The 25,470-nt window shown below is 40.4% G+C and overlaps 1 protein-coding gene across 2 annotated transcripts in view; it reads right to left on the minus strand.

The window, feature by feature from the left end:
- The window catches only part of LOC101169470 (CD166 antigen homolog A), a 48,591-nt gene extending 23,700 nt beyond the window's left edge, over positions 1–24,891 (minus strand). For both annotated transcript variants that reach the window (XM_078929367.1, XM_004075351.4), the window contains exon 1: positions 24,544–24,891. In XM_078929367.1, the coding sequence (XP_078785493.1) occupies positions 24,544–24,607 (64 nt within the window). In that variant the 5' untranslated portion in view covers positions 24,608–24,891. The remainder of the gene's footprint in view (positions 1–24,543) is intronic.
- Positions 24,892–25,470: the final 579 nt, after the last annotated feature.

The raw sequence follows: 25,470 nt of genomic DNA on the forward strand, positions 1-25,470 counted from the left end.
ACTGGGACTCAGCGTACAGCTGTCAGGATAAAACAAACAAAAATAAATTAAAAACTCATGGAAACTATGAGGATGTCAATGTAATAATGAGCCAAAATGCTTCTGATTTCCAAATGACTGGGTTCCAAAATTAGTAGGAACAGGAATAAACCACAAAAGTTCAAATAGTCACAGCTCAGTAGAATGAAAAGTAAGTACAAATTCTGTCATATTTTTGGATGCAAACCCTCCACTGGGACAGTGCAAGTTACATGTAAAAAAATAGTCTTTAAAAATGAAAACCCTTCTATACATTCTATCCTTTAATAGATAGAACCGGTATTTTGCATTTTTTTTGTACAAGGAGAAATAAAAATCTTGTTTTTGATCACATCAGAAAAAATGAATCATTTGCGTTGTTTTCCCTCTTACAGCTATTTTACATCCACATATTATAACTATCCCTGCAGTTGACCCATTTTATTGTGCAAAAATCTGCACAAATAGATAATAAACAGAGATATGACCACGTGGTTTTCACCTTTAGTCTGAAAATAGAGACTATTATTGGATTGAACATCTTGAGTTTCCTCCCAAACTTCCCCAAAGACTCCATCTGCAGCTCGGCTGAAGAAGAAAGTCTGCTTTTGTTTTTAATAAGAGATCCGAGAGAAATATAAGAGAAATATATTAGTTTTATGGACACAGAAGAATGTGCTGATACTGATGTTGACCTTATAGATGTGATAAATGGCTACAGAAAGAAGAGAACAAAAAAAGGAAGTTAGCTTTGAAATGATCAGAGCAGCTGGTCAAATGTAAATTCTTCTGGTAAAAAAAGAATATCAACCCTTGAATCTAGACGTTTAGGAACTACATGACATAAAATTAGGCTAAAATATAATCAGCTTGATTAGAATGATTCTTTAGAAAGTGTTATTGCTGTCACTTACTGTAAAAGAAGTTTTTTTAGCTTCCAGTTTCCCCTTAACTTTTACTAGAAAACTTCAACTTTTTTCAATCAATTATTGGACTGAAACAAAACCAAAAATCGAGGTTTGAACCGCATTGTGGGGAACGCAGATTGCTGCTTGTAAGAACTTTTAAAATTTGAAAGATTTTCGCTAAACCGTTAAAGTGGAAGTTGAAAACTGGAAGACCAATGTCTGCGTTGTCCAATTTTTAGGGTGTGGTGGACAAAAACAACAATATAAAATGATGACGCTGTGACAAAACTGGTATTTTAATGATGTAATAATATTTGAAAGTTGGTTGCTGCACATTAAGCTGAGTGGGCTTGGTGTGTGGGAACAACTGTCGCAATAAATCCATATTTTGACTATTTTGTCTGGAAGGCTCTTCTTCTGTTTCCTCATTGATTCTTTTGCAAAGAAACTTTTCAAAGACATTTATTTTTTGTTGACTTTGGTAGTTTTAGGGATTTTGATTTAGTGGCTGGAGCTCCCGCTTTAAGAAGGTAGCAAATGTATTTAAGATGTGACTGAGGTGTACATCTTGGATGAAAAAGGAGTCATCGAATGATGTGGTGGAGAGAATCTGATAGTTTTACCAAAAAAAATCTTCCTTCAGACTCATAAACCACTGGTTCAGCTGTAAAAACAAACTTTGCCCCAGGAAGACAGCATCACATTCAATTCAATTCAGCAACAAATTGAAGTATATGTAAAATAAGTCATTTTCTTGTTCATTTTCTATTATTGTATAACTTTTTTGTTTGTTAAATTTAAATCGCAGTCTGCAGTGAGGGGTTTATCTCCATTTTCTACTTAACAATAACAATACTTATCAAAAGCCACTTTTATTGAGGACAACGGTGTCAGTGTGTGAAACTAACAAAAAATTCCTCCAGTGTTTTGAGAAAAAAAGGCAAAACGGGCCTGTTTTCTAGCAGACAACAGAATCGGCCAAATGCTGAATTATGTGGAGCGTGCATCACAGAATTATGAGTGTGAGTCCATTAACCATAATGAATGCTCTCCCTTAACACCACAGAGAGCAAATATTTTCAGACCAATTTGTGTTCCAACATCAACAAAAGTTTTCTTGACTGGCAAACATCCAATTACAGAAATTAAGACCATTCTGAGCTTGTACAATGCACTACCTGAACTTTTAATTTGAATTGCCAAGGTTTTTATCAAACACCTGAATGCTTCGGCATGCAGACTAACGCTCACCCTTTTGCAGCATCTTTCTAAGCACTGTGCTTTCTTGTCAGATACCGTGCGTGTGAAAAATATAGATTTTCTTGAGAGACACACAGATAGCTCGCTCTCTCTTTCCTTCTCCCCTTCAGCAAAAACAAAACAATGTTCATTAGCTGCAGCATGTGTGGTCAACAGACATCTGCAAACCCCAGTAGGTGGGAACAGGCCTAACGCACTGCCTGCAGTCTCACCTGTCGAGCTCTCATTGTGGCTGAAAATACCGCCTCCATTTCCTTTGGCTCCGAGGAGGCCCCAGAACCTGTCCAGACCTGCTGCAGAGGGATCGCGTTGCTACTTCAGCCTCTCATTGGGGATTGAGATCAGAGGGCAAAGACAGCGAGGAGGGCTCAAGGAGGAGGAGATTTATTTGGTTTTTAGACATCTAAGCCACTTGTGGGATCATTGGCTGCTCTCTGAAGAAACATAATTTACTTTTACCTTCCTGTAATGCTTTAAAAAAAAAAAAACTCAAAAGGTTTTTTAATAAAAACGTGTCAAAGGCTGTTCATCCACACAGCTGTGCTACATAAATCCCTTAATAACTGTAGTTATTGAAAATAAATTCAAAGGGTAATTTTGAAGTCATGAAGAAAAATATTGCACTTTTGTCCTAGAAAAAAACTTTCGTTTTCTTTTTTATCTTAAGAGCCTTTTTGTGGAGATGGGGAAACGTTTATTACTCTTAATTAAAGTTCATTAAATCTTATGGCATTTTTTCTTTGATTAGTGTGACTCATATCATGGCGTGTTTGCTTTTTCTGATTGCCTGCAATTGTCTGAATACCTGTTAACAATGGCATTCAGTGCCCTTCGAACAGGAGAAACGCTCTGCACCTGCCGCAGTTTGTTCATAGAGGTGGGGAGAACAACAGCATTTGGCAAACAGTGCAGCTTTAAACAAAAAACAACAAAAAAAAGAAATAGTCCATTTCTGTAGATGAGAAAAACATGAAGGGATGATTGTGCTGCATTCAGCTGCTCTGCATCCCACAGTCTCAACGATGAGGAAAGTATCCTCAAGGACCAGAAAACAGACATTTTTCCTTAACACCTCAGATTTGCATCAGGTTTTTCTGATATTACGCTGAATGGTTTAATGCTTTCTTACTCTATAGGTGTTTCTTTATATAAATACATAGTGATCTCACTGGGGCTTTGAAGACATAACATTGATTTACATCACAGAGAGACAACAGCCAGAGATTCAAAGATATTTTCCTTCTGTGTTTCTTTCTTCCCGTTTATATTCTTCTATTTGGGGGGCCAGTTTAGCTCGTGCTGGTTTGCGGCGCCTTCCGTCCGTGAAACCCAGGTTCGACTCCAGGCTGCTCCCTGTTCCCTTCTCTACCTCCGCCGGTTCCAAGCCCGGTTAGAGAAGGTTGCGTCAGGAAGGGCATCCGGCGTAAAACATTGCCAAATTTACCATGCGACTTGTTCGCTGTGGCGACCCCTGATGGGAGAAGCCGAAAGTGGAAGTATATTCTTCTATTTATGATGAGAATTTAAAAGGTAATACGGTCAAATACTTGAATAAATAATGTTAAAGTTACTTTAAGGGGCTTTTTCAGTATAGATGCTGACAGTAACATCAAAGCATGCGTCTCGGCTTTGATTTGGCCTAAACTGCTTTGAAAACTTTCATTTTGATTGGTTATGAAGTTAAAAAAGAAGAAATGAGACAAAAGGAAGTGGCCTTGTGAGCCATCAGGAGGAAAACAGGTATCAACCTGCGTTTTGACACAAGTTGATGGCAGCTTGAGTCATTCTGCTATATTTTCTCCAAGACAGGCGGAAGGGAAAGATAAAAGCACCGTCCACGAAGGATGATTATCCCCCTAAATGACTTGCCACGAGGTTTCCCAGAAATTGATCTTGTAGCATGATCGTTAGTCTTTGAAATGTTCTCATCTGCACACTCGACCACATGCCCGTCCATAAAAACCTCTTAAAAAATGTCATAAATTGCATCAGCAGATTAGCTGTACCCGAGCGAAGGCACCGCTCTTAAGATCACAGCTGGCTGGAGCGATCGGGTGGTAAGTGCACTCTGAAATCACGTCCATTATGTTGTGAATTATGTATTTAAGGGGTGCACACCACAGGGCCCTAAGGGGAGGTGTGTGGGGGGGGGGGTCTATGTGGCTGCTGGAAGCCTGTGAGCAGACATGGGGTGGATCAAAGGAGAGCTCACTGTCCTGACTCTAAACATCCAACAACTCCCATTAATGACGTAGCTAACCATTAAAAGCAGCATTAGGCCATTAACAAAGCACGGCAGCGCTGCTTCCTCCTTACCCATTACCTCTTTCCTAATGCACCATGGTGGCAAGCGTTTGGGCTTGACTTAAGGCTTTTGTTTCCGGTAGAGCGTGCATTAGCTCACGTTAAACCTGCAGGTTATGACTGAGTATGACAGATGAGACCCAACCGGAGGCTAATGAATCTCTGTGTCCTGTCGCCCTGCACACAGGCCACGCCTCCCAGGTAGAAAGTCATAAATCACGCCTCGATCAAAGTTACTCCTAAGAAAGACTTTCAAGTATTTTTCCTATCAAGACTAAAAGTAAAGGAATGTGTCGGTTACACAAGCACATTTCAATAGAAGTTATATGACGCACCAAGGAACAATTTCACTCAGTTCGAAGCTCTTCTAAGATAAAGATTTTTGCAGAACAGTCAAGGAGGACCGTCAAATCTTTTCAACCTCTAAAGTACCAGATGTACAAATTCTGTACAAAATTAAAGGTTACATCCAATATTAAAGAATTACACATTTGCTTCTTTGGTCCTTCCATCTACAAAAGTAACACTCTGTGAATTGCTGTGACCCGATCTTTTCCACTTTTCACATGCCAAAGAAAACATCTCATTTTTTTCTAGTTGCTGCTTTTCTGTGGAGGATGGCAAGGCTGAGGCCTTTCACTTTGCCTCATTCATTCTTAATTATTTCTGAGTCATTTATACATGATAACATTCTCATACACTAAGAAGCCTTCAAACTTTATTAAACTGGAGGATCCTACAAGCATAATTGAATTAGTTCTGCCTGGCTTGTGCCTGATGCTGAGCTCGCATAGGAGGCAACATCCCTGCTTCTGAACATTCAACTTTCCCAGTTTGTGCTGCAGCTGCTAAAACAATGTTTGCACTAAAAAGATCTAGCTGGCCACTTTTAGTTTAGAATGCTGACTTTGGAGCATCCAAATCATGTTTTCACATTTAGGGTATCAGGTGAAAAACTAAGAAGGGAAGTGATCTCTTCCTGCTTTGAGTAATGTTTTCGTTAGTGCTTTTGGTCATCATTGCAACAGGAGAAACAGAGCTCTTCACCTGACAGGTATCAGATCACATTGTCATTGGTTTATGCTGGAACAACAGACTTGGATAAATATTTGAGTGTTTCCAACTCCAACAAGCGGCTACCTAAAAGAAAAGTCTTCCCCAAAATCAGGTCTTGTAAGAGCAGTCAGGCTCAAACACAAGTTTACACCATTAAAAGATAAAAGTATTGGTAAGGCAGAAGCTTTGGGTGATATACATATCGCAGAAGAACCCAGAACGGAGTCACTTCAGACGCTGATGAAGTTAGTGACATGCAGATTACTGGGAAGGAATCAGGGAATCTAAGTGAAAGAAACGGATCCTCAACTTCTTCAAGGCTTTCCCCTTTTTTCTCTTTTTTCATCCGGATGTCAGGATTTAGCAGGAAGCATTAAAATATTCTTGACACATTCCAAACAGCCTCTCTGACATCAAAGTGCTCATCATTTCTCCAGGTCTCTTGGAGAGGTATCACAGCAGACAGGAGGTACCAGCTTTTCTGCATACAAGCCATAAACTTGCCAGCTTCGTTTGCTTGAAGCAAACTGAGCCTACTGACTTCTACTGTTAGTGTCTATTCAGTGGGTTACAGAACAAGCAACTTCGTGAATTAGACTTGCTGATAACAAAATATACATGCAATAAATATACATTTGACCATGCATGGTGCTCTTGAAGCAATATGTTAGTTCAATGATTAGCAGACCAGCAAACAACTCTAATACACGGGGAACTGTTTGTGCGATACAAAGCAAAAAATGTCAAACATAATGATGCTTTTAGCATTCAAATTGTCCTTATTTACTGCATGACAGATTCTTTCTACTGAAAACAGGCAATCAAAAAAGTGGCAGCTTGAGCTCTGAAGATATGTGGTTTATGCTGTTTACTGGCATTTTGTGGACAAAGAGGCTGATTAAATAAACAAAATTTGCTGAAAAAAAGCAAAATATTTGTTTCAGGCTTGTTAATCAAGCCCACATCTTCTGTTCTCAGAACCAAACCAGTCAGGAGGTTTCAAATGCCACAGTTCTTCAAACGACTACGGGGATAGCAGTGACGTGCAGTCAGAAGAGGCAGGTGAGGCTGTGCCTCACCTGTTATTATGGGAAGAAAAGAGAAAAAATAAATTCAATTATTATATTCAATCAGTAATTTGTGCTTTGCAGTCATTTTCCATTTAAATGTACCATTTTTGGGTGTTTTTTCTTTTCAAAATCGCTGAATTTCCGCATTTGACGTTCAGATACTAAGTAACTACGATGAGGCGCCAGCCCACTGAGCCTCACCTTGGATTGCACAATACCTATGCAGTCAGACGGCACTGCTGTCTCTCTGTATGTCGGTTCAATCACTTGTACTATATGAGCTGAGTTTACATAATTTAGCAGATGTATATGATGTAAGGTGTTTGTTTTTATAAATAACTGTAAGTGAGGGACGTGTTTCTTATGCTGAGCGCTTAACGCCGGCAAAAAAGCCGCTGGGTGAGGCCAGCAGTTCTCGTGCCTCATGTTAGGGGGCGCCGGTGAGCCCTGAGATTATGACGCTAAAAAATAATAGAATGATAGCAAGCGGCAAGTCATTTTCTTCAGAAGGAGCGGCGTATGGACTTTATTTACAAGTAAAGGTAAGACGATAATTAGGTTTGTTTTTTTCTATGCTGCAGTTTGTATATGAAAAAAAAAACATGTTGAAATGATATTTTAAACAAAACACGTTAACTGTTGTCAATCAAAGGGTGAATAAGTTACTCAGTGTGGTTCATATGTTTGTAAATCTGACAGATGATGTCAGTGTCTCACCAGCCATTAACCTCACCGCACGTCACTGGGGGATAGGTGGTAAAAAGGAGCAATTTCTTTTTGAACTTTCCCTCGTCCTATCTTGTGGGGTCCAGATACATTCCAAAAACCTGCCAAACCCCCTTCTGGCTTAATTTGGGAATTAAATGATGGTGCTAAAGAATACTGATAAAGTTCTAAGTCTACGAATTTAATGTATCACTTTGAAGAGAAATAAGTTACAGACAGGTGTGTTCCACGGACCTGTCCCTTGTGAGAGTCATTGGGGCCGCTCCTCTTCAAGTCTGTTCCTGAGTATGGATTTGCCATATTACCCCTCACTTATGCCTGGCTGCAGGAACCCAGGAACCCACTCAGGTGTTAGGGCATCTGGGATCTGCCCTTTTGGGGAGGGGTACTGTAAGGGCTGTGCTTTGGGTTTTTGTGGTTATGTTGTCATGTTCTATTTTCCTTGTCAGTCTCACCAGGTTCAGGTCGATCATCCACAGCTGGTTTTATTTAATCCCCCTTAGTCTATTTAAGTGTCTGGTTTTCAGTTCCTCAGTGTCAGGGCATGTGTTCTGTTTTGTCACTACTTTGTTGCTCCCAGAGTTTTGTCATGTTTCAGTTTATTCTTTAAATATTTTAAGTTTCTGCCACCATGTCTGGTCTCCTGCATTTTGGGCTCCTACACCACCAGTTCCTGACAGTATTAGTAGCAACAGACCCGTTTGAACACTGTATGCTAAAAACGCATTCAAGAAACCAAGTTCAGCACGTTCTTGACATGCTTGGTTTGTATTTACCATGAGAAGGCATGCATCCTTCCGTGCTGCTGTGTCTATGTTATAATCTGTAGCCACCACCTTGGTGTTTTTAGGAAAAATACTGAACTGCCGTGCGTTTTACATTCTTGGCCCAAAATGAACCTGTTATGTTTATAAGAGGAATGCTGATGAGATATGAAACACATTCAGTACTCTGCAAATACACTGAGTTTGTATATTTGTAAATCTGACTCTGAAAAGAATCAGTGCCTCACCAGCCTCCAACCTCAATGCATGCCATTAGCGTGTTCACATCTTATTTGATGTGTTTTGATACTTAAGAAAAATATCAAAACATATTTCTTTTGTTATACAACACTTCTGGCATCTGAAATTTGCACTTGAGGATGAACACAAATGGGTGTGGAGTCAAGAAGTCTATTGTATATAAGGAATATTGAACAAAAATAGTATACTTTATACTTACATTGAAATTTGTGGCATTGGTGAAATATGAATATGACTTTTTGAAAGAAAGTTTGCAACTTATTGTTTAAAACACTTTATTATAGTAAAACTTTTGTACTAATATAAATGATCTTACATAGCCTTTATTGATACATGGGTTTTGTCAGTTACTGATATAATTTTTTCTATTATTACAAGAGGACTTTATTGTTTGGACAGAGGTACTGTCATTGAGATATCCTTGTGTTTAATCTATGTATTTAATATCATTTACAAGATAATACCCACAGATTGGACTCTGATAACACTTGATATTAATTTCCGCATCATTTTCAGCTTGAAACAGCGGCACATGTTGATAATAATTTCCAAAAAGCTGTTAGCTGCAGCCCTCACTAAAACCCTAATGCACAACATATTGCATTTAATGAACCATTAGACTAAAAAAGCTTCCTCCTGCCACTGGTGGTGTATTCAATAAATTATGATTATTGTTTTTCCTTGAGCTATAAAACCCAATGGGCAGCTATAGATTGAACTATTTACACAACTACAGCCAGCTCTTGTTGGCACAGACGTCTGTCTGTATCACCAGTGCAGCTTCTGCTGGAAAGGCGGCCGCGCCCAGTTATTCCCTGCCCCCACACCTCCACTCAGCAGCGAATCCTTTGAATGCTTGCAGTGTATCTGTCCTCAGGGAGCTGTTGTGTTTACCATTATGCTATCTGTATGAGTATATTACAGTGTCAGGTGGTGCCTAAGGATACCAATCAAATCTGCTGCCACAACACGCTTGTGCTGAGGGTAAATGGATACTGGCAACAAAATCGTAAGCAGCCCCAACCTAGACTGCAAAGACAAAGGTGGGAATGAAGCCAAGGGCCCTCACTTTTCCACTTGGGTGGAAATGAAAAAACCCACTTCTTGACCTTTAGATGCTTCATTAGACGCTTCATAGCACATGGGTTAATATTTTCCCAATTCAGAGCAAATGATTTATGGAAATGCGTGCAGCTGTTTTGTCAGTGTTCTGAATGTAAGTCAGCCCACCTCGCCTCTGTGACAGTAATGTGTGTGCTTTGCCATTGCAAAGCGGTAAACAATGTGAAACATTACCAGGTAGGAATTCTCATTTGTTCGGCAGATGACTCTTGTAGCTTTCATCTTTGGTAATTTCGGAGCTCGCGCTCTCCCATTAGTCGTGTGTATGTGTTTGCACACTCAAAAATGACAGAACTGACCTTCTAACCCGCTTCTGTGAAACAAGAGAAAGCAGCTCTCCCCATTCCAATAAGTCCAGCAGCCTGGTAGGTGTTAGGAGACCATGACGGTTTCAAATTGTGTCCCAACGTTTTAGCTCGAGGGGGGGTTTCTTAAAGCCTCTGCTGGCTAAACAGAGCAGAAAGTAGTGGGAGGAATACATGGAATGCAGATAAAACATACAAAGGATTATGTACCTGCTTGCACATGGAATCTTTGTGGTTTTACATTTAATACCCATTGACCAATGTCTGCTTTGAAGCCCCGCTGTGAAAGGCTGCAGATTAGCATACTGGTATACCACAGTCTTCAGGACTTTGAGGTTCACATGGAGAATGGACTGCTAACACAAACTTACTGCAAAGCTTTAGTGGTGGGAACTCCAAGCTACTTTTTTTGGGAGTGTGTGAAGCTTTTTGTATCTTCTATAAAAGGATTTGTTTGTTATTGTGCTAGAAATTCACTTACATCCAGACAGCAATTTGTCTTTTGTCTACACAGGGCCATTAATACTGTCAAAACAATAACCCGGCTCGCTCTTTTGTTATAGGAATCCTTTTGTTTCAGCAAAATGAGATAACCGAATTTATGTATTTCGGGATGGGACACAGTCCTTCCATGGACCTTTAATATAATTCAATTAGTGTCAGTCATTACATTTTCTTCTTTCACCATGATGAGAAGAGAAGCTATGCATCAAGATAAGTGCTTTTAACCCTCCACCCTCCTGCTAAAAGATTTTACTCCCCCACCCCTCTGCCTCATGTGTTCAGCATTCCAAACATGGGCACAAAAAGCCTCGAAGACATGTCTGACAGCAAAAAAACAAACAAAAAATGTACGGGAAGCGGTGAAACATCCCACACAACAAAAAGCTGTCAATAAGCAAAAGGTACCGACACATGTTCTACCACGGAAAGATGTTCACAACATCTGCAACGTGGCCTGGAGAGCTCAAGAGTCGTCCTCCGGGATCGTCTGCACAGGTTTTCCCCTTCAAGCAACCGTAAAGAAAGAGCTGCTACAAACGGCAAGGCCGGATAAAAGTGGGGGCTTAGAGACCAGAGCTCCCATGACACCAGTCAGTTGTCAGAGAAAGAAAAGTATGATTGATACTCCATAATAACTATCAATCAATGCTGGAGAGTATGCATTATTATCATTAGCATCAAATTTGTATTTCCCTTTTAAACAACCAAACCGGAGGTTCTTAGATACGTTTTTAGATTATTCAGTGGTGATTTTTATGTATTGGGAACAAAAAAAAAACACATTTAAAAAAGTATATAACCTTAAGGTTTACACAACATTTGTTTAAGTGTAAACTTTATTGGCATCAGTATAGCATTTATTCAAAATAACTGGATAGAACAAATAAAAACATAGAATTTTAAAATACGTTTTAAAGTTTAGTGCAATCAAAAGTAATAAATAAGATTCAAGTTTCTGAGTAACACAACTTTTTTTTATTTTAAGTTATTACATGTTTAATTCTTTACTTGACTTCAATTTGATTAGAACAGTTGCGCCTTGAGTTTTGAGAACTTTTACTGAAATCAGGGTTTGTAGTGCAGAAAGTTTCCCAATAAAGGTAAAAAAAAATCAATAATCTGGATGAATCTAGTATATTCTGTATTAAAAGCTTACAGAGGTTAACGAACTAGAGACCTGTTTGCACGGTTCTTACTTAGTCTCGCATAAAACATAGATAAAGAGAAAAAACAGCACAGATAAAAATAAGTTGAGTATTTTTTGCATATTCACTGGAATTCGGAACAGTGCATAAAACAATGAATGGTGGTATCTTTCTAACTGGCAGATCCTCATAGTTTGGGGCACTGGGAGCTGCACAGATAAGTCTGGCTGAGTGGATCTGTTGTGCTGATGAACTGTGGCAGAACATGGAGATTATTCTTCAACAGATGTTTGGTTAAGCTGTGTAAATGAGAGCTAAGGTAATGCTTAACCAGAATTTCTGAACGCTGAGTCATGCCAGGAGCGAAGAGGAGCTGCAGTTGAGCCTCAAGATTTAGATTATTTAAACTAAAGCTACAATTCATGAGTTTTTCACAGTCATTTTTTTTAAATACGAGCATTAAAGAGCTCACACACCATGGGTGGGAAACACATGTAACGTTAGCAGCACCGATTTCCTTCAAAGCACAGCTTTAGGTAAAAACTTAAAGCCATTAGGTCTATGGCAAACAGGGTCATGAGTTCATCTAAGGACACGGTGATGCAGCTTAGGCTTTAATTTTGGGATTTGTGTAGAAAGTGAAAAAACTGTCTCAACAATTTTATTTCTGCCAATGGAAATCTGCAGTACTCGGTTCAGCAGCAGTAAGAAGACAAAATAAACTCAAAGCCTTCACGATGCAGTATTTTTTAAACTACATATGTGGAGTTACCACACTGACACTCAAGTCCTGTGCTGCTTATGCTACATCGTTAAAGACCCACTCTGATCATCTTTCGATCTTTCTATTTTAAAAGTGTTCCCAGTGGTTTAATAATTATGATTTTGCCATTTTTTAGCCAAAATCAGAAAAAACTGTCCTTTTCTAGGACATAGATTCTGCAGAGTGGCAGAAGTTCATTCGAAATTTGCCTCTGAGTTGTGGGCAGGGACATTGGCGCAGAGTCAGCCTCCGCTAATTTCCTATCATCTCTATATTTGCAAGCTAATCCTCTAGTTTACAGCCCCTCATAAACCCAACCTAACATTACTGGTGCAACAAACAATGATGCGCAATATCAGACCTGTCCAACTATACCGTTTGGAGCCAAATGTCAGCACAAACAAGGAAAACAGAGACGTACCTGGATCTAGTCGTCTACAAGTGGATGCATTGAAATGGAGCGGAGCAGGGAGCTTGTGGGCTGCCAATTGTAGTTTGCACACAACCACTACAAGCACTTTTCAAACGGCATTTTTTTCATCTGCTTCTGATTCACCATGATTTGAAAAAAAATACTTAGAAATGCAGTTTTAATCTTCATTTTCTTTATATGTGTCCTCCATTATAAGAAAAATGCTTCAAGAACATGTTAAGAACACCCAATACATCATTTTTATTGGAGTGGAGAGGATTTCCTTGTTTTTCTTATTTTTCACTTGTGTTGAATGGAAAACAAACAGAGTTTGTGACCCATACCTGAGTAAAGCATAAACAAGGAAGAACCTTGACTGACAGACAGGAATTCTTGGTTGCTAACCACAACTGCTAACCAGCAGCCAACCCAGTTCAAAGGCACCAAAAACAGACTGTAGAGTCATCTCTTTTAAATTAACCTACTAAGTAGGATTACGTCTTTCCTTTGCTATGAACCAATCCAGAGTCTCTCTTGGTGCTCCAGCTTTGAACATGAACCTATAATCTTGATCTAAACTTCAAAGTTACAGAGGAATATGGGGCATCTGAACAAAAGTGCAATCTTCTAAGCTCTTGGTTCAGCAATGATGACTGAACTTTTTCTGTGTAAGATTGTGAAAAGATCCTAACCCCTTTTAAAATAAGAAAATGACTCGCACTAACAATGGGATTTTTAAAAATTGCTACTATTCAAAGGTCAGATCTGGATAACTTTATTGACACATTTTGTGCAGAATCATCATCTTTAGACAATAATAAGGCATACACGCCAAAGCTGTAGGATTACAGAAAACACAGCCAGGCAGGCATTAACATAATGATTTAAAAAAAGAGCTGGTCTTTGGAAGTTGTTACTGTGTTGAATTGAATTGAATATTTTTAAAACATATGAGGCACAGAGCAAATCCCTCAACCATGCGAAGAAATGCTACCCAGGTAACAAAGTTTTGTACTTATGAGAAACCCTCTGGGAAATAATATTGTTTGAACAAACACTGCCCGCCTGTGAGAACAAACCAACGCTGTGATGTTGACTTGGTCTGGATTACCAGTTTGCTTTGGCTTTGCTTTCATGAGCGTGCTTTGGCAACCTCCTCACAGTAAAACAGGTAATCCTGAGATTTCCTTGCATTTAAAAAAATAGAAAATCTAAGCTGCTTTCCCATAAATATTCCAGTCTCCTCAGCACTTTATGTACATCAAGTTTTTGTTAGCCTGATCTTGAAAATGATTTGCCGCAATTAGATGTAAAACGTCTAATCTTCACTATATTTTTCACTGTTATAAGGCTTCATCTTAATATATTTATTGCTCACATCATATAGGAAGTAATGTAATAAATAGAACAATTCTTCTAAATTACTGCTTTGTGCAATGTTTCGATGTTCTGCCTTAGTATAAACAGTTGACCTTACAGGACATCCCAATTGATTAAATATTAAATTCAATTAACAGTGAAGCCTTTCTTTCACCCACCTTATGAGCTTAGGCAAAGGAGATGAACATAAAGGCAATATGTTTCTGTTTATACACAAAAGAACACCTTTCACTTATCCACAAGTTCAGTTCAAACCCAGATTCTGTTGTTGCTCAACGGCACAGCAAAAAGCCACCACTTGCGTAGAGGTTCAGATGGATATAACAGAACTACACAGGAAGGTGTCTTTAAACTTGCACTCAGTCTTTCACTGGAAGGTGAAATTGTTTTCTTTGTGTGTGTTTTTATAACGGCATTCGCCTTGAAACTCTACGGCTGGATAGCTCTAAAGGCCTGTTCTACGGTGGCCCAGAAGGGTCACAACACAACACATTAACTTTATACACAACACACTAACTTTACACACAACACATTAACTTTACACACAACACACTAACTTTACACACAACACACTAACTTTACACACAACAGATTAACTTTACACACAACACATTAACTTTACACACAACACATTAACTTAACACACAACACATTAACTCACAACACAATAACTCACAACACAACACATTAACTCACAACACAACACAATAACTCACAACACAACACATTAACTCACAACACAACACATTAACTTACCTCACAACACATTAACTCACAGCGGAAGTAAAGCAGCAATTGAAGTGCTTTTATTCTGAAATTTCTACTGGGCTGAGCAGCTAACTACCTAACAGAAAGTAAAGTCACAGTGAGCTGTGGAGGGAGCTGCACGCACTCCTCTCCTCTCCTTTTTTCCGCTCCGTCCTCTCACACAGGCACGTGCAGTCCCCAACACACACGCACACACAGGACAGAGGGGAAAAAAGGAGAGGAGAGGAGCGCGCGTGCAGCGACAGAGGGGGGGGGTCAGAGCGGAGGGAGGAGTGTGTGTTCATATTGTGTGTGTTTAGAGGAAGGAGAACCGTAGTAAAGACAAAGTTTCTGGCAACACTGCTGCTAGCTTCTCTTGTAGCAATAACATGCTCCCTCCACAGCTCACTGTGACATTACTTTCTGTTAGGTAGTTAGCTGCTCAGCCCAGTAGAAATTTCAGAATAAAAGCACTTCAATTGCTGCTTTACTTCCGTTGTGAGTTAATGTGTTGTGAGGTAAGTTAATGTGTTGTGTTGTGACCCTTCTGGGCCATGAGTTAACGTGTTGTGTTGTGAGTTAATGTGTTGTGTTGTGAGTTATTGTGTTGTGTTGTGAGTTAATGTGTTGTGTTGTGAGCTATTGTGTTGTGTTGTGAGTTAATGTGTTGTGTGTTAAGTTAATGTGTTGTGTGTTAAGTTAATGTGTTGTGTGTAAAGTTAATGTGTTGTGTGTAAAGTTAGTGTGTTGTGTGTAAAGTTAGTGTGTTGTGTATAAAGTTAATGTGTTGTGTGTAAAGTTAATGTGTTGTGTGTAAAGTTAGTGTGTTGTGTATAAAGTTAATGTGTTGTGTTGTGACCCTTCTGGGCCACCGTACTGTTCACACCGGGAGGAATTTCGCCGGCGATTTTCGCCGACGTTTAACGCCTCGTGACTTAACAAAGGGCACCAATGAGAGTGTGCACACCGACGCGAAAAAACGCTACGCGTCAAAGCGTCAAAAAAAAACAAACCTCGGGTTCTTTTCTTTTTTTTTTGACGCCTCGCGTCGAAATCTATTCGACCAATGAGAATGGCGCTTATGCACACGTGTCTGGAGCTTCTGAAGTTACAGTGAAACACAACTTGGGGGCGCTCAAACACAAAACTGCCTTGCTGAGCACACATACCAGCGAAGAAGATAGACGCCAAGTAGCGTCTACACTGCCGCGAAGAAATAATGAAAGATATTCTAAAATATCCCCGAACCAAGCACCAGTTGGAGCTACTGGTGCTTGAAATATTCCTGTTTTCCTTGTATTATTCTGACAAGCGCGTAATACTTGCTCTCTTCTTCTGAGTGAAAAGCAACTTTAAGAAGCTTAAAGTTGCGCAGCGCCACCTTGTGTACAGGAGTATTTCTGTTTACATTAAGCGCCATCTAATGTCAGGGAATGAAATTGCATGTTCGCTCGGCTCATCGTCAGCGAAAATCGCCTGGGTGTGAACACAAAAACGTGGCGAAAAACACGGGTGAATAACGCCTGGCGAATATTCGTCCCAGTGTGTACGGGCCTTAATACTGCTTGCTATTTCTGTTGCACTGGAGCAGGAAATATCAGTGGAGGAATGCTCCACGCCGACAGTCCCGCCCACAACTTACAGGTGAATTTCTAAGGAACTCCTGTCGCTCTGCAGAAAATATGTACAAAAAAAACAAACAGGTTTTGTGATTTTGGCCTAAAACTGCATAATCATAATTAAAAGACCATTGGGAATGCTTCTACAATAGATAAACATATAGTTGGAATGTGCCTTTAATTTCACTATACAGACATTTTTTTGAATCCCAAAATTTAACTGCTGCTCCTGCTGACCAAGGTGAGGCGCTACTACATAAATACTTTCAGGCTCAAAAGAAGACAGCAAAGTCCAGTAGTGGAACAACGAAGAGAACATAGAACCATAGGCAAACTCTTGGTCATTGTGGGCGGGATCATTAATGAGGCAGACTGTGAATCCAAAACAATAGAAATAACTTGCACAAAGCTGACAATGGTCAGCCACTTTTATCTGTAGTCTGACATAAAGTGATACTGGAAGAAATAGAAACTACAGTAATCTTGCAATGAAACAACAGTGGAATGGATCTCTAGTATCATGTGGAACATGACCTGTAATGAGATAATGAGTGGAAATAGCACAGCAAGTTTCAAAAATGATGATCCTCAAGATGACAGGCAGAGGAGCACTGTGTGAATCAACAGAAACAGGGTTTTTAGTTCTCCAAGATGACTGGGACTTGTTTTGAGGATCACATTTTCTTAGAATGCATCAAAGCTTTTCAAAGCAGTTTCACATGAAGAAGGACATAGCCCAAGGCCAAGGAGGAAGTCTAAACTGTTCATGGACCGGAATGCAGAAGATTTCCTGTTATCGCAAAAAACAAGAGCTGAAGTTGTGATTTATGAGGCTCTGTTTTTCTGAAACATACACCCAGTCTTTCGCTGTTGTCACTGCGTTGACTGGTTTCGCTTTTTGAGGCAAGTCTACCTTATGGCGGAATTGATGATGAAGACAAGTGATTTGAAGTGATAATAAGAGTTTAGTTGACTTGTTAACATGTTCTTTATGCTATGGTTGTCTGAATAATTGTTCATATCTTACGGTAATATACATGATTCCTCCTATGTTTCATGAAGCTGCTAAGCATCAATGTGTTATGGTAGTGAAGACTATAATTCAGTCTATACTTGTTATCTATTCCTTTATCATGATTGGCCTTTTAAGATGAAATGTCAATACTTTGTTAAAAGATTTCTCCCAAAAGTGCAATCTATGTATAATTTTTCTTCTTTATTATGCATTTTTTTGGCTGCTGCAACTTATACTCTGGAGCAACTCATAGTCCAAAAAATAAAGTATTATTGGGACCAAAGACCCTAGCAAAACAAAGAGAATAAAAAATTTGAGCGCTGTGAAATTAAACTCTTGCAGCACAACTTTGGAAAAGTGGGAAATGTTAAAAGGTCGGAAAATGTCTATTCTGTAAAAGTGGTGTAGAAATCGGCTTATCAGTATATGAAAACTATTGTCTTATTAATTTATGAAGAACAGTATGAGCTAGCTGTTCTTTCTTTTCTATTCCTTTCTTCCCATTTAGAGCTTGTTTTTGTTTATTCTGCCCTCTGAAGAGCGGCTGTTGTGACTGCATGAAGCTTGAGTGTAAAACCAAATAAAAAAGAAATACAAAATTTGGGAAATTCCCTCCATTCAAGCTGATTCCCTGTGGCCTACCTGACAGTTAAAGCACTCCTAATTGTAATCTTTTTTCCCATTTATTTACAGGATTAACAAGGGTTAGGCACTAGGGTGTAAGCTGACTCTGTAATTCAAATTCTTTTTGTCAAGACTTCCTCAGAGAAACAGATCACAAAAAGATATGTCTTCTGTGATAACATTTTTACATAACCCAATAAATCTGCTTTTTGACTTTCCTTTCTGTGACTGGCCGAGTTCTCTTAATTCCTGTTTGCTTGCTAAAAAATTGATGAACTGCCACCAGCATGTAAAAAGAAGTTGAGAAAGGATATTGAATGTATTGATTGATGCAAAATGACTGTTAGAAATGTGCGTCACACAAGCTGGTCTGTGATTCCCACCACACATCTGAACAAAGAGATAATAACAGTAGAAATGCAGTATTTTTTCTTCCGTTTCCTCTATGCACAACAAGCCTTATCAAACTTTCATCTAAATTTTAAAGCGTTATATAAAAATGTTGCAGTCAGTGGATCTGTGGGTACTAGAACAAAAGCTTGATTTACATCAGAGAGAATAGTAACAGGATGTTAAATATTAAGCATATTTAAAAAATAAAAAAAATCCCTGTGGCTTTTTAATGCGTGTAAAAGGTCTATGGGAGTCAGAAGGGTATTGAATGACCCACAGAGACAGGTCAACCTTTTTTAATCCTTTCACTTGTTTGTTGCTTGGACACAAGGAGAATGACAGGCTTTTAATTTCAATGAGACATTTACTCTGACACCCCCCTGTGAAAGAGAGGCTTTCTGAATGGAAAGGCCTGTCTCCTGCAAGTTCAATACAGCAGCATATGCTGAGATGGCTTCAGGCATTGCAGCTTGCTGCTGCAGTCTGTGACAGAAGGCTGGTGGACATTGCCACTGCACAAAGAACCGGCTTTTTAAATGGCAAGAATGTGACTAATGAGGTCAAATGCCCACTGAAAAGCCCGCTCTTTAGAATCAAAAGGGCGGTAAAAGCTGGGAATCTGTGCAATTCTTAAATTAATCATAAAAAACCACCACATACTGTAAGGATGAATAGTGATTTCTCAATTTGCAAACTGGCTTTGGATCTAACACAGAGGGATTCAGACATGAACCTGAAGACAAAACTTCATGTCATTTTATTAGCTGCCCCCAGGCTTGAACTGAATGCTTCACCTTTTCTACAAGAGCTGTGTCAACTCGCCCGACTCTTTTGAACCTTTGTTGAAGCAGAATAAAAGGTTTGATTAAAAAAAGATTAGAGACCTCTCGGATTCCCCTCAAAAACAGCAGAAATTGTCATTTTATGGTGAATGAAGGCAGCCATTTTTGTCTTTTACTCCCACTCCATTTATGGACCAATAAGAGAAGCTGCTGCCGCTGGTCCCATGTGGTTCCTGCTGTCAGCGGTGCTCCCATCGCTTTTGTTTTATCCACAGAGATAAAGATGTAAAGAGAAAAAGCAATCCATTACATCACATTACAAAACAAAAGTGGCATTAGCACCTATCCTATAGCCTCCTACATTTTCTGAATCTATTCTTGGAGGCCCGATCGTCACCATCACAGATAATGGAAGCCACTAAAAGAATTCATTTAAAACAGAACGATAACTGAATTTGAACAAAGATTCAGGTCCCGTTAAAGAAGGGTGTGGTCGCAAGCTTTTCAAATGGAGGGGGAGGCATCCCCCAACCCCCTCCTCCAACCCCACTTTTCCAGGTTGCACATGTGAGGACTGGCAGCAGCGACTCCGTGCCCTCTCCAAGGGGTGTGTGCTGTTCCATATTAATGACAAAAGGGGAGAGTGGAGCGGCAACAAGAAGTCACCATCTTACACTCATTTGTTTAAAAAGAGCCGGCGTCACAATACAGTCGGCGGGAGTCCACAGGAATCCAGTGAAAGCTGGGAGGGGGGGCGTCAATGACAAAAGACGGAAACAACCTCAGAAACAAGGGGGTTTCCCAATTTCATAGCACCGCTGGTCTTTCACCAAAACCAAGGCCGGCTTCATGCATTTAAATGGGAGCATCCCTGCACAAAGAGAGAAGCGCCACTGCAGAGGAGAGCCTTCTCTCTCCTGTTGTTAGGTCTTTCTTTGGAGGTGAAACAAAAGAACTGCGCTCCCTCCTGTCGGATAACAAATAAACCATTATTTTCTAGGCAGATCAACCTGCATGTAAATGGGAAACAAAAGAATCTACTCTTGTTGAAAGCACTCTCACTCAGGATGTTACACACGTGACAATTCCAACAAGTCTAATTAGTAGAAGTTTGGATAGTATTTTTTTTACACCTGACCAGCAAATTAGACCGGCAGGGATTATAAAAACTTAATGTATCTTCCACTCTAAAAAAGCTAGTAAAAGTGAGTTGAACCAATCACCAAAGTGTAATTAAGATTCGCCGGCTGCTGTCTTCCTGATAATACTGTGTGTAAAAGTGTCCCCGGCAAACAAAAGAGCCTTTTCCTCATTGAGTCATTGCCTGGGAATGATTACTTTTGCCGCACAAGTCTTTTTCATTTTCGGGAGGCAAAGACACACACGTGCATCTCCCAGCGTGGCGAGTCCAGCGGGGAGGAAATTGCTCGCAGTGACACGCAGGAAGCTCCACATGCTCACGCCGTGGCTCATATTTCTTCCGGAGCGTTCTAATCCGGTGGTGATGTTTTGGTTTTCGTTTTGGATTGAAGAATAAAACTTAAAACTGCCCCCCCCCCCCTTTTTTTCTCGTGAACAACTGCTGAATAACGAGGCTCCCATAGTCAGCTTTTGAATTAGAGTGAATGATGGGAACAGGCTGTCCTTCCGACAACTGTACACACAAACAGGGATCATAAAGGGTTGGCCAACACCACTCCTTGTTCACAGCCCCCCAAAAACCAACACTCCTCCACCTGTTCAGTGGCCCTGCTGGGGGTGGAGAGCAGCATGAGCGTGCTTTTGCTCATTATAAGGTTGACAAACAAAAGAAATCAGCAGTTAGAAACTGTGTTACATCAGAACTAAGAGTTTTAAATGCCCACTCTGCACACAGGTCTATAGATAAAACTACCACATTTAGATGCATTGTGTAAGTGAACACCCCCCTCCTCTGCAGGCTATACGCCATATGGCGGGGAAGCATCATGTCTCTGGGGAGCAGGTGATGCACCAGTCTGATTTCTCAGAAACTTTGATATTCAGAGCTTCTCCTCTTAAAGGAGTAAATCAGGCTAACGGTCAGCTGACATGAGCTTTTCTCACTTGAAGAAGTGTAATCAAAGCTCCTCTTTGGTGCTGTTTCAGAAAGAAAAAAAAGGCCATGCAACACCCCCGTCTCGCTTTCATCAGAAGTTATTTTTAGTTTTCTATCATATGTATTTTTATCGCCTGGGATCATTTCAATGCCATGTTAAAAAATGCTGATTGTCATTCAAGCCTGATCCTCGCATCCTGACCATAAAGCGCCGCTGCCAGGGGCTCCGCTTGGAATTCTGCGACCCCCTGGTGGGACACGACACTGGGCCCTCCACGCAAATGCCGCTTTAATTTACAGTGCAGCCCGGCCTGCCTGAGCGTGCCTGTCGTCTTTCAGGAGCATGCATCCGTCGCATCTCTGCCTTCAGCTCACCCCTTTCCCAATTTAACGTTTTCATGCAGGCCCAGAGGAACACAAGGGCCACGATTGAACCTCTTTCTCCTCGCCGAACATCTGTTTCCTTCTTATATCTCACTTGCTTTGTGCCTCCTCGATGAGTAATAGCGTCTCACGTTTTGTGCGCCGTGTTTCTCATCCAAAAAAACAAGTGTTAGTAACGGTGTGCTGCTAGAAAAGGTTCCACTTCACCATCTCTCTCCACACAGAGCACTGAGAGCCCTTCAGAGCCTTTTGAGAGACATTATGAGGTGCCTAATTTGGGTTAAGCATCCAGCAGGATAATAACTTCCATAGATGTCACATTGGGGAGTATTTCAAGCATTTCTATTACAAAAAAAAAAAAAGTGAGGAGCTGGGGATTAATAGGGAACTTCAAAACGCTTTTAGTGAAATTACAACTTTTACATCCTACTTTAGTTCTTACTTTCTTGTATTTCTATATACGGTAATCAGTTTGGATTGATTGTGCTTTCCATGCAACCAGTTCAACTTTTGAGGAAGGCTATCAACTAATAATTATGACTGGAAATCAGGGGCAAAAATAATATGCAGCACGTTTCTCTATTTACATCTAAAATTTGAAATGCGCGGCAAAGTTACACAGCCACAAAAATCATTTTAAAGAGCCACTCCGATGAAAAATGTGCTTTTGGTGTTTTTGATATGTGGATTGTTTTTAATGATGTAGGGCATATATATAAATTTAAAATAGCATTTCTGAGTATTTCTTTTTTCAATTCATTGTCATCAGGAGCAGATGGAAAAAATGCAGCTTGAAAACGTTTGTAGCAGTAACGTAGAAGCTACAACTGGCAGACCACAAGCTCCGCCCAATTCCGATACATCCACATGCAGACAAATTCAGTTCAGTTTTTTTTAATAGCCAATAATTACAACAATAGTCGTCTCAATGGACAAATAGATTCATGTACATCGTTTTCCGTGTCCGATCTGGAATGTGGCTCAAAACTGTACAGCTGGATGGCTACAATATTGCTCGCTATTTTTGTTGTTAGGGTTGTGAGGGGCTGTAAGCTAGTTGGAAAGCGTGCAAATAGATGGATGATGGGAAGTAAGCGAAGCTCACTCTGCACCAACAGTCCCGCCCACAACTCAAGGGCAATTTTCAAATGAACTCCTGCCGGTCTGCAGAAACTATGACCTAGAAAAAACATTTTTTTTTAATTTTGGCTAAAAACTCTATTATTAAAAGACCACCTGGAACACTCAAAAGAGTATTGGGGAGGGACTTTAAAAAAAGGAAAACGACCACAAGCAGTCTTTAAACATGGAGTAGAATAAGTCCAAAACAAAGGAACATAAGATCCCCAGCAGCATTCACACCAACAGGACAGCGTATTGTTGAATGCTACCCAAACATGCAATCAAAGCCATTCTCTCCACTTCCTGCAGATCAACATCGCTGTCATTCACCGAGCAAGTTCTGACATAACCCAGTTAGAGATGAAAGAGGAGGAGGGGGCTGAATACATTTCAGGTAATTTGGGTGACTCCTCACCAGACATTAGCCTATTAGCTAAAGGGAGAACCCCACTTGGCTGACAAGTAATACCAGCTGTGACACGGTCCACTGTCTGTCTGTGCAGGAGGGGCACGGAGGCAGTGATGGGTGGGTGTGGAGATCGGGGGAGTAGAGTCAAAAGGTTGAACAAAAAAACAGATGCGTCTTTCTTCCTGGACCGTTTTGTCCCAAAATCAACTCTTGTTTTTCTACTGTATCTCCTTGCAGGTCATGGCTCACCATCTAGAGCCAAAACACAAGAGGGCTGTTACAAATTCCAGTTGTTCCAACAAAGTAAACACACCTGTTTTCATTTGTACCCCCCGCCTTACATTCACATCTCAGATTCTTTTTCTCACCACCTCGTAAGCCAATGCTTATTTTGACTATTGTGTTAGGCAGCAGAAGACCATAAAATCCAGACTTTCTTCCATCTCCAGACGCAGTAACAAAGTAGTGCAAAATCCAACCCCAAAGGGTCTGTTCGTTTCCCCTCAAACAAACCACCTGAGCTTGACGGATGGGTGGCGGGTGGTGTTAATTTTCAACAACAGACACCACTGTAGTGTGACAAGGCGGAGTGGAACCATACCTTCCCGCCTGTTTCCCAAAGAATGGGCTCATGGCTGAGCTGAATGAGAGATGTTAACACATGGGGCCACTACCTGTTGACCTCCAAAAAACTAGAAAAAAATCCACATTTGAAGCTTTAAAACAATAAACGCTAAATAAGACAAAATTACAATGTTTGTACTTCAAATAAAACCAAAATATATATTATTTTCTGTCTGCTTTACCCTAAAAAAAGCCTACATGTGTAATTACCAAAGTGTGCCTGTAAGGAATACTTTCCTTGTGCACACAGCTCATTATTATAATAAATCAAACAAGAAAAGCAGCTTCTTCTGCCAGCTTAGTTAACAAACTCCAGAAACAGGACAAAACGCGCCCTGGTAATGACATCATCGCATGAGTGGATGACCGCAGACGCACAATTGGACAGCCAGAGGGTTTATCCGCAGGAAAAGTCACTTTTTTACGCCAAGCATTGATTCAGTATTTTTTACTTGAGGGGTAGGAATGAGAGTTGGAATGCAATAAAACAGTTTGTAAGATAACACATATGTATATGTATACTGCATAGGCTTCATTTGAAGCGCTCATGATTACATTTTCTTTAGTGATTGATAAAGTATAACAGCCAACAACAGAAACACAACTTTTAATGATTAACAGCAACATTGCTGCTGCTCAGGTTCCCGCCGGTGGAAGCGTGGTGGGAAGAGCAGCTGGGAGTTTATGAGACACCTGCAGTCAGAGCTTTCAGCTTCCACGCGTGTCCGGACACGGAGGTAGCGCCTTACCTTGGCAAAAGAAGAGCGCCTGGATTAGCAGCGCACAAGCGCATCTGGCTGACAACAAGTGCATCCTCGCGGGTCTGTCAGATCCTCCGTCAAATTTCAAGGTAAACAACCAAACAAACAAACAAAAACAAAAACACCGTGCTCTTTTATCAGATGTAAAGAATTATTTGTCCTCGCGCGCCTGGTAGTAGTTTCAGTTTTCTTCCAGCCTACGTGGCACGTGCTCGCAAACTCGCGCTCGCATCAGTTCTGCTAGAACAGGTAATTGAGCTTGGAGACGAGCGCTAGGGCGGGGGATACTGTCTCCGCCCCTCATACCCCCCCCCCCCCCCTCCCACTGAAAAAAAACCCTCCTCCCGACCCCCACCCTCCCCTCCTGGTGCCCTCCAGCTGCACCACCTTCCTTCCTCCCACACATAAGTGCACCCCATCCTTTTAAAACACCCCCTCCTACTCCTCTTTACTCTATATTCTTTTTTACAACCCCCCCCCCTCACTCCTCCTCTGTCTTTCATACATTTGCTCTCATCCTCACCCCCCCCCCCCCCATTTACACACACACTCACACATACACGCGCGCGCGCTTCTAAAGAATCAGACTTAAGAAACGGCTCTCACCTGGACTATACACACATAAAACCGAGCAGTGTTTTCAAAGGTTTTCTCAAGGACTTTATCTTTTGGGGGCAAAAAGGCATCAGGGCAACTCTAGGTGAATATTTTTATTTTAAAAAAAAGTTTCTAATTTTTCCAAAACACTTAACGTTCTTTCTTATTTAAAAATTTGCTTAGTAGATAGCTGGAGATTTTTGAACTCATGTAGTTGAACTGCATGCAGAAATACAGACAACATTATGTGCATCTTTGAAAAACAAGAAACCGAACTGAATAGGGAATTTAGCCAGTTCTATTTAAATTGCATTCGAC

The sequence above is a fragment of the Oryzias latipes genome, chromosome 13, assembly GCF_053564925.1.
Source record: "Oryzias latipes strain Hd-rR chromosome 13, Olatipes_Hd-rR_3.1".
NCBI classification, from domain to species: domain Eukaryota; kingdom Metazoa; phylum Chordata; class Actinopteri; order Beloniformes; family Adrianichthyidae; genus Oryzias; species Oryzias latipes.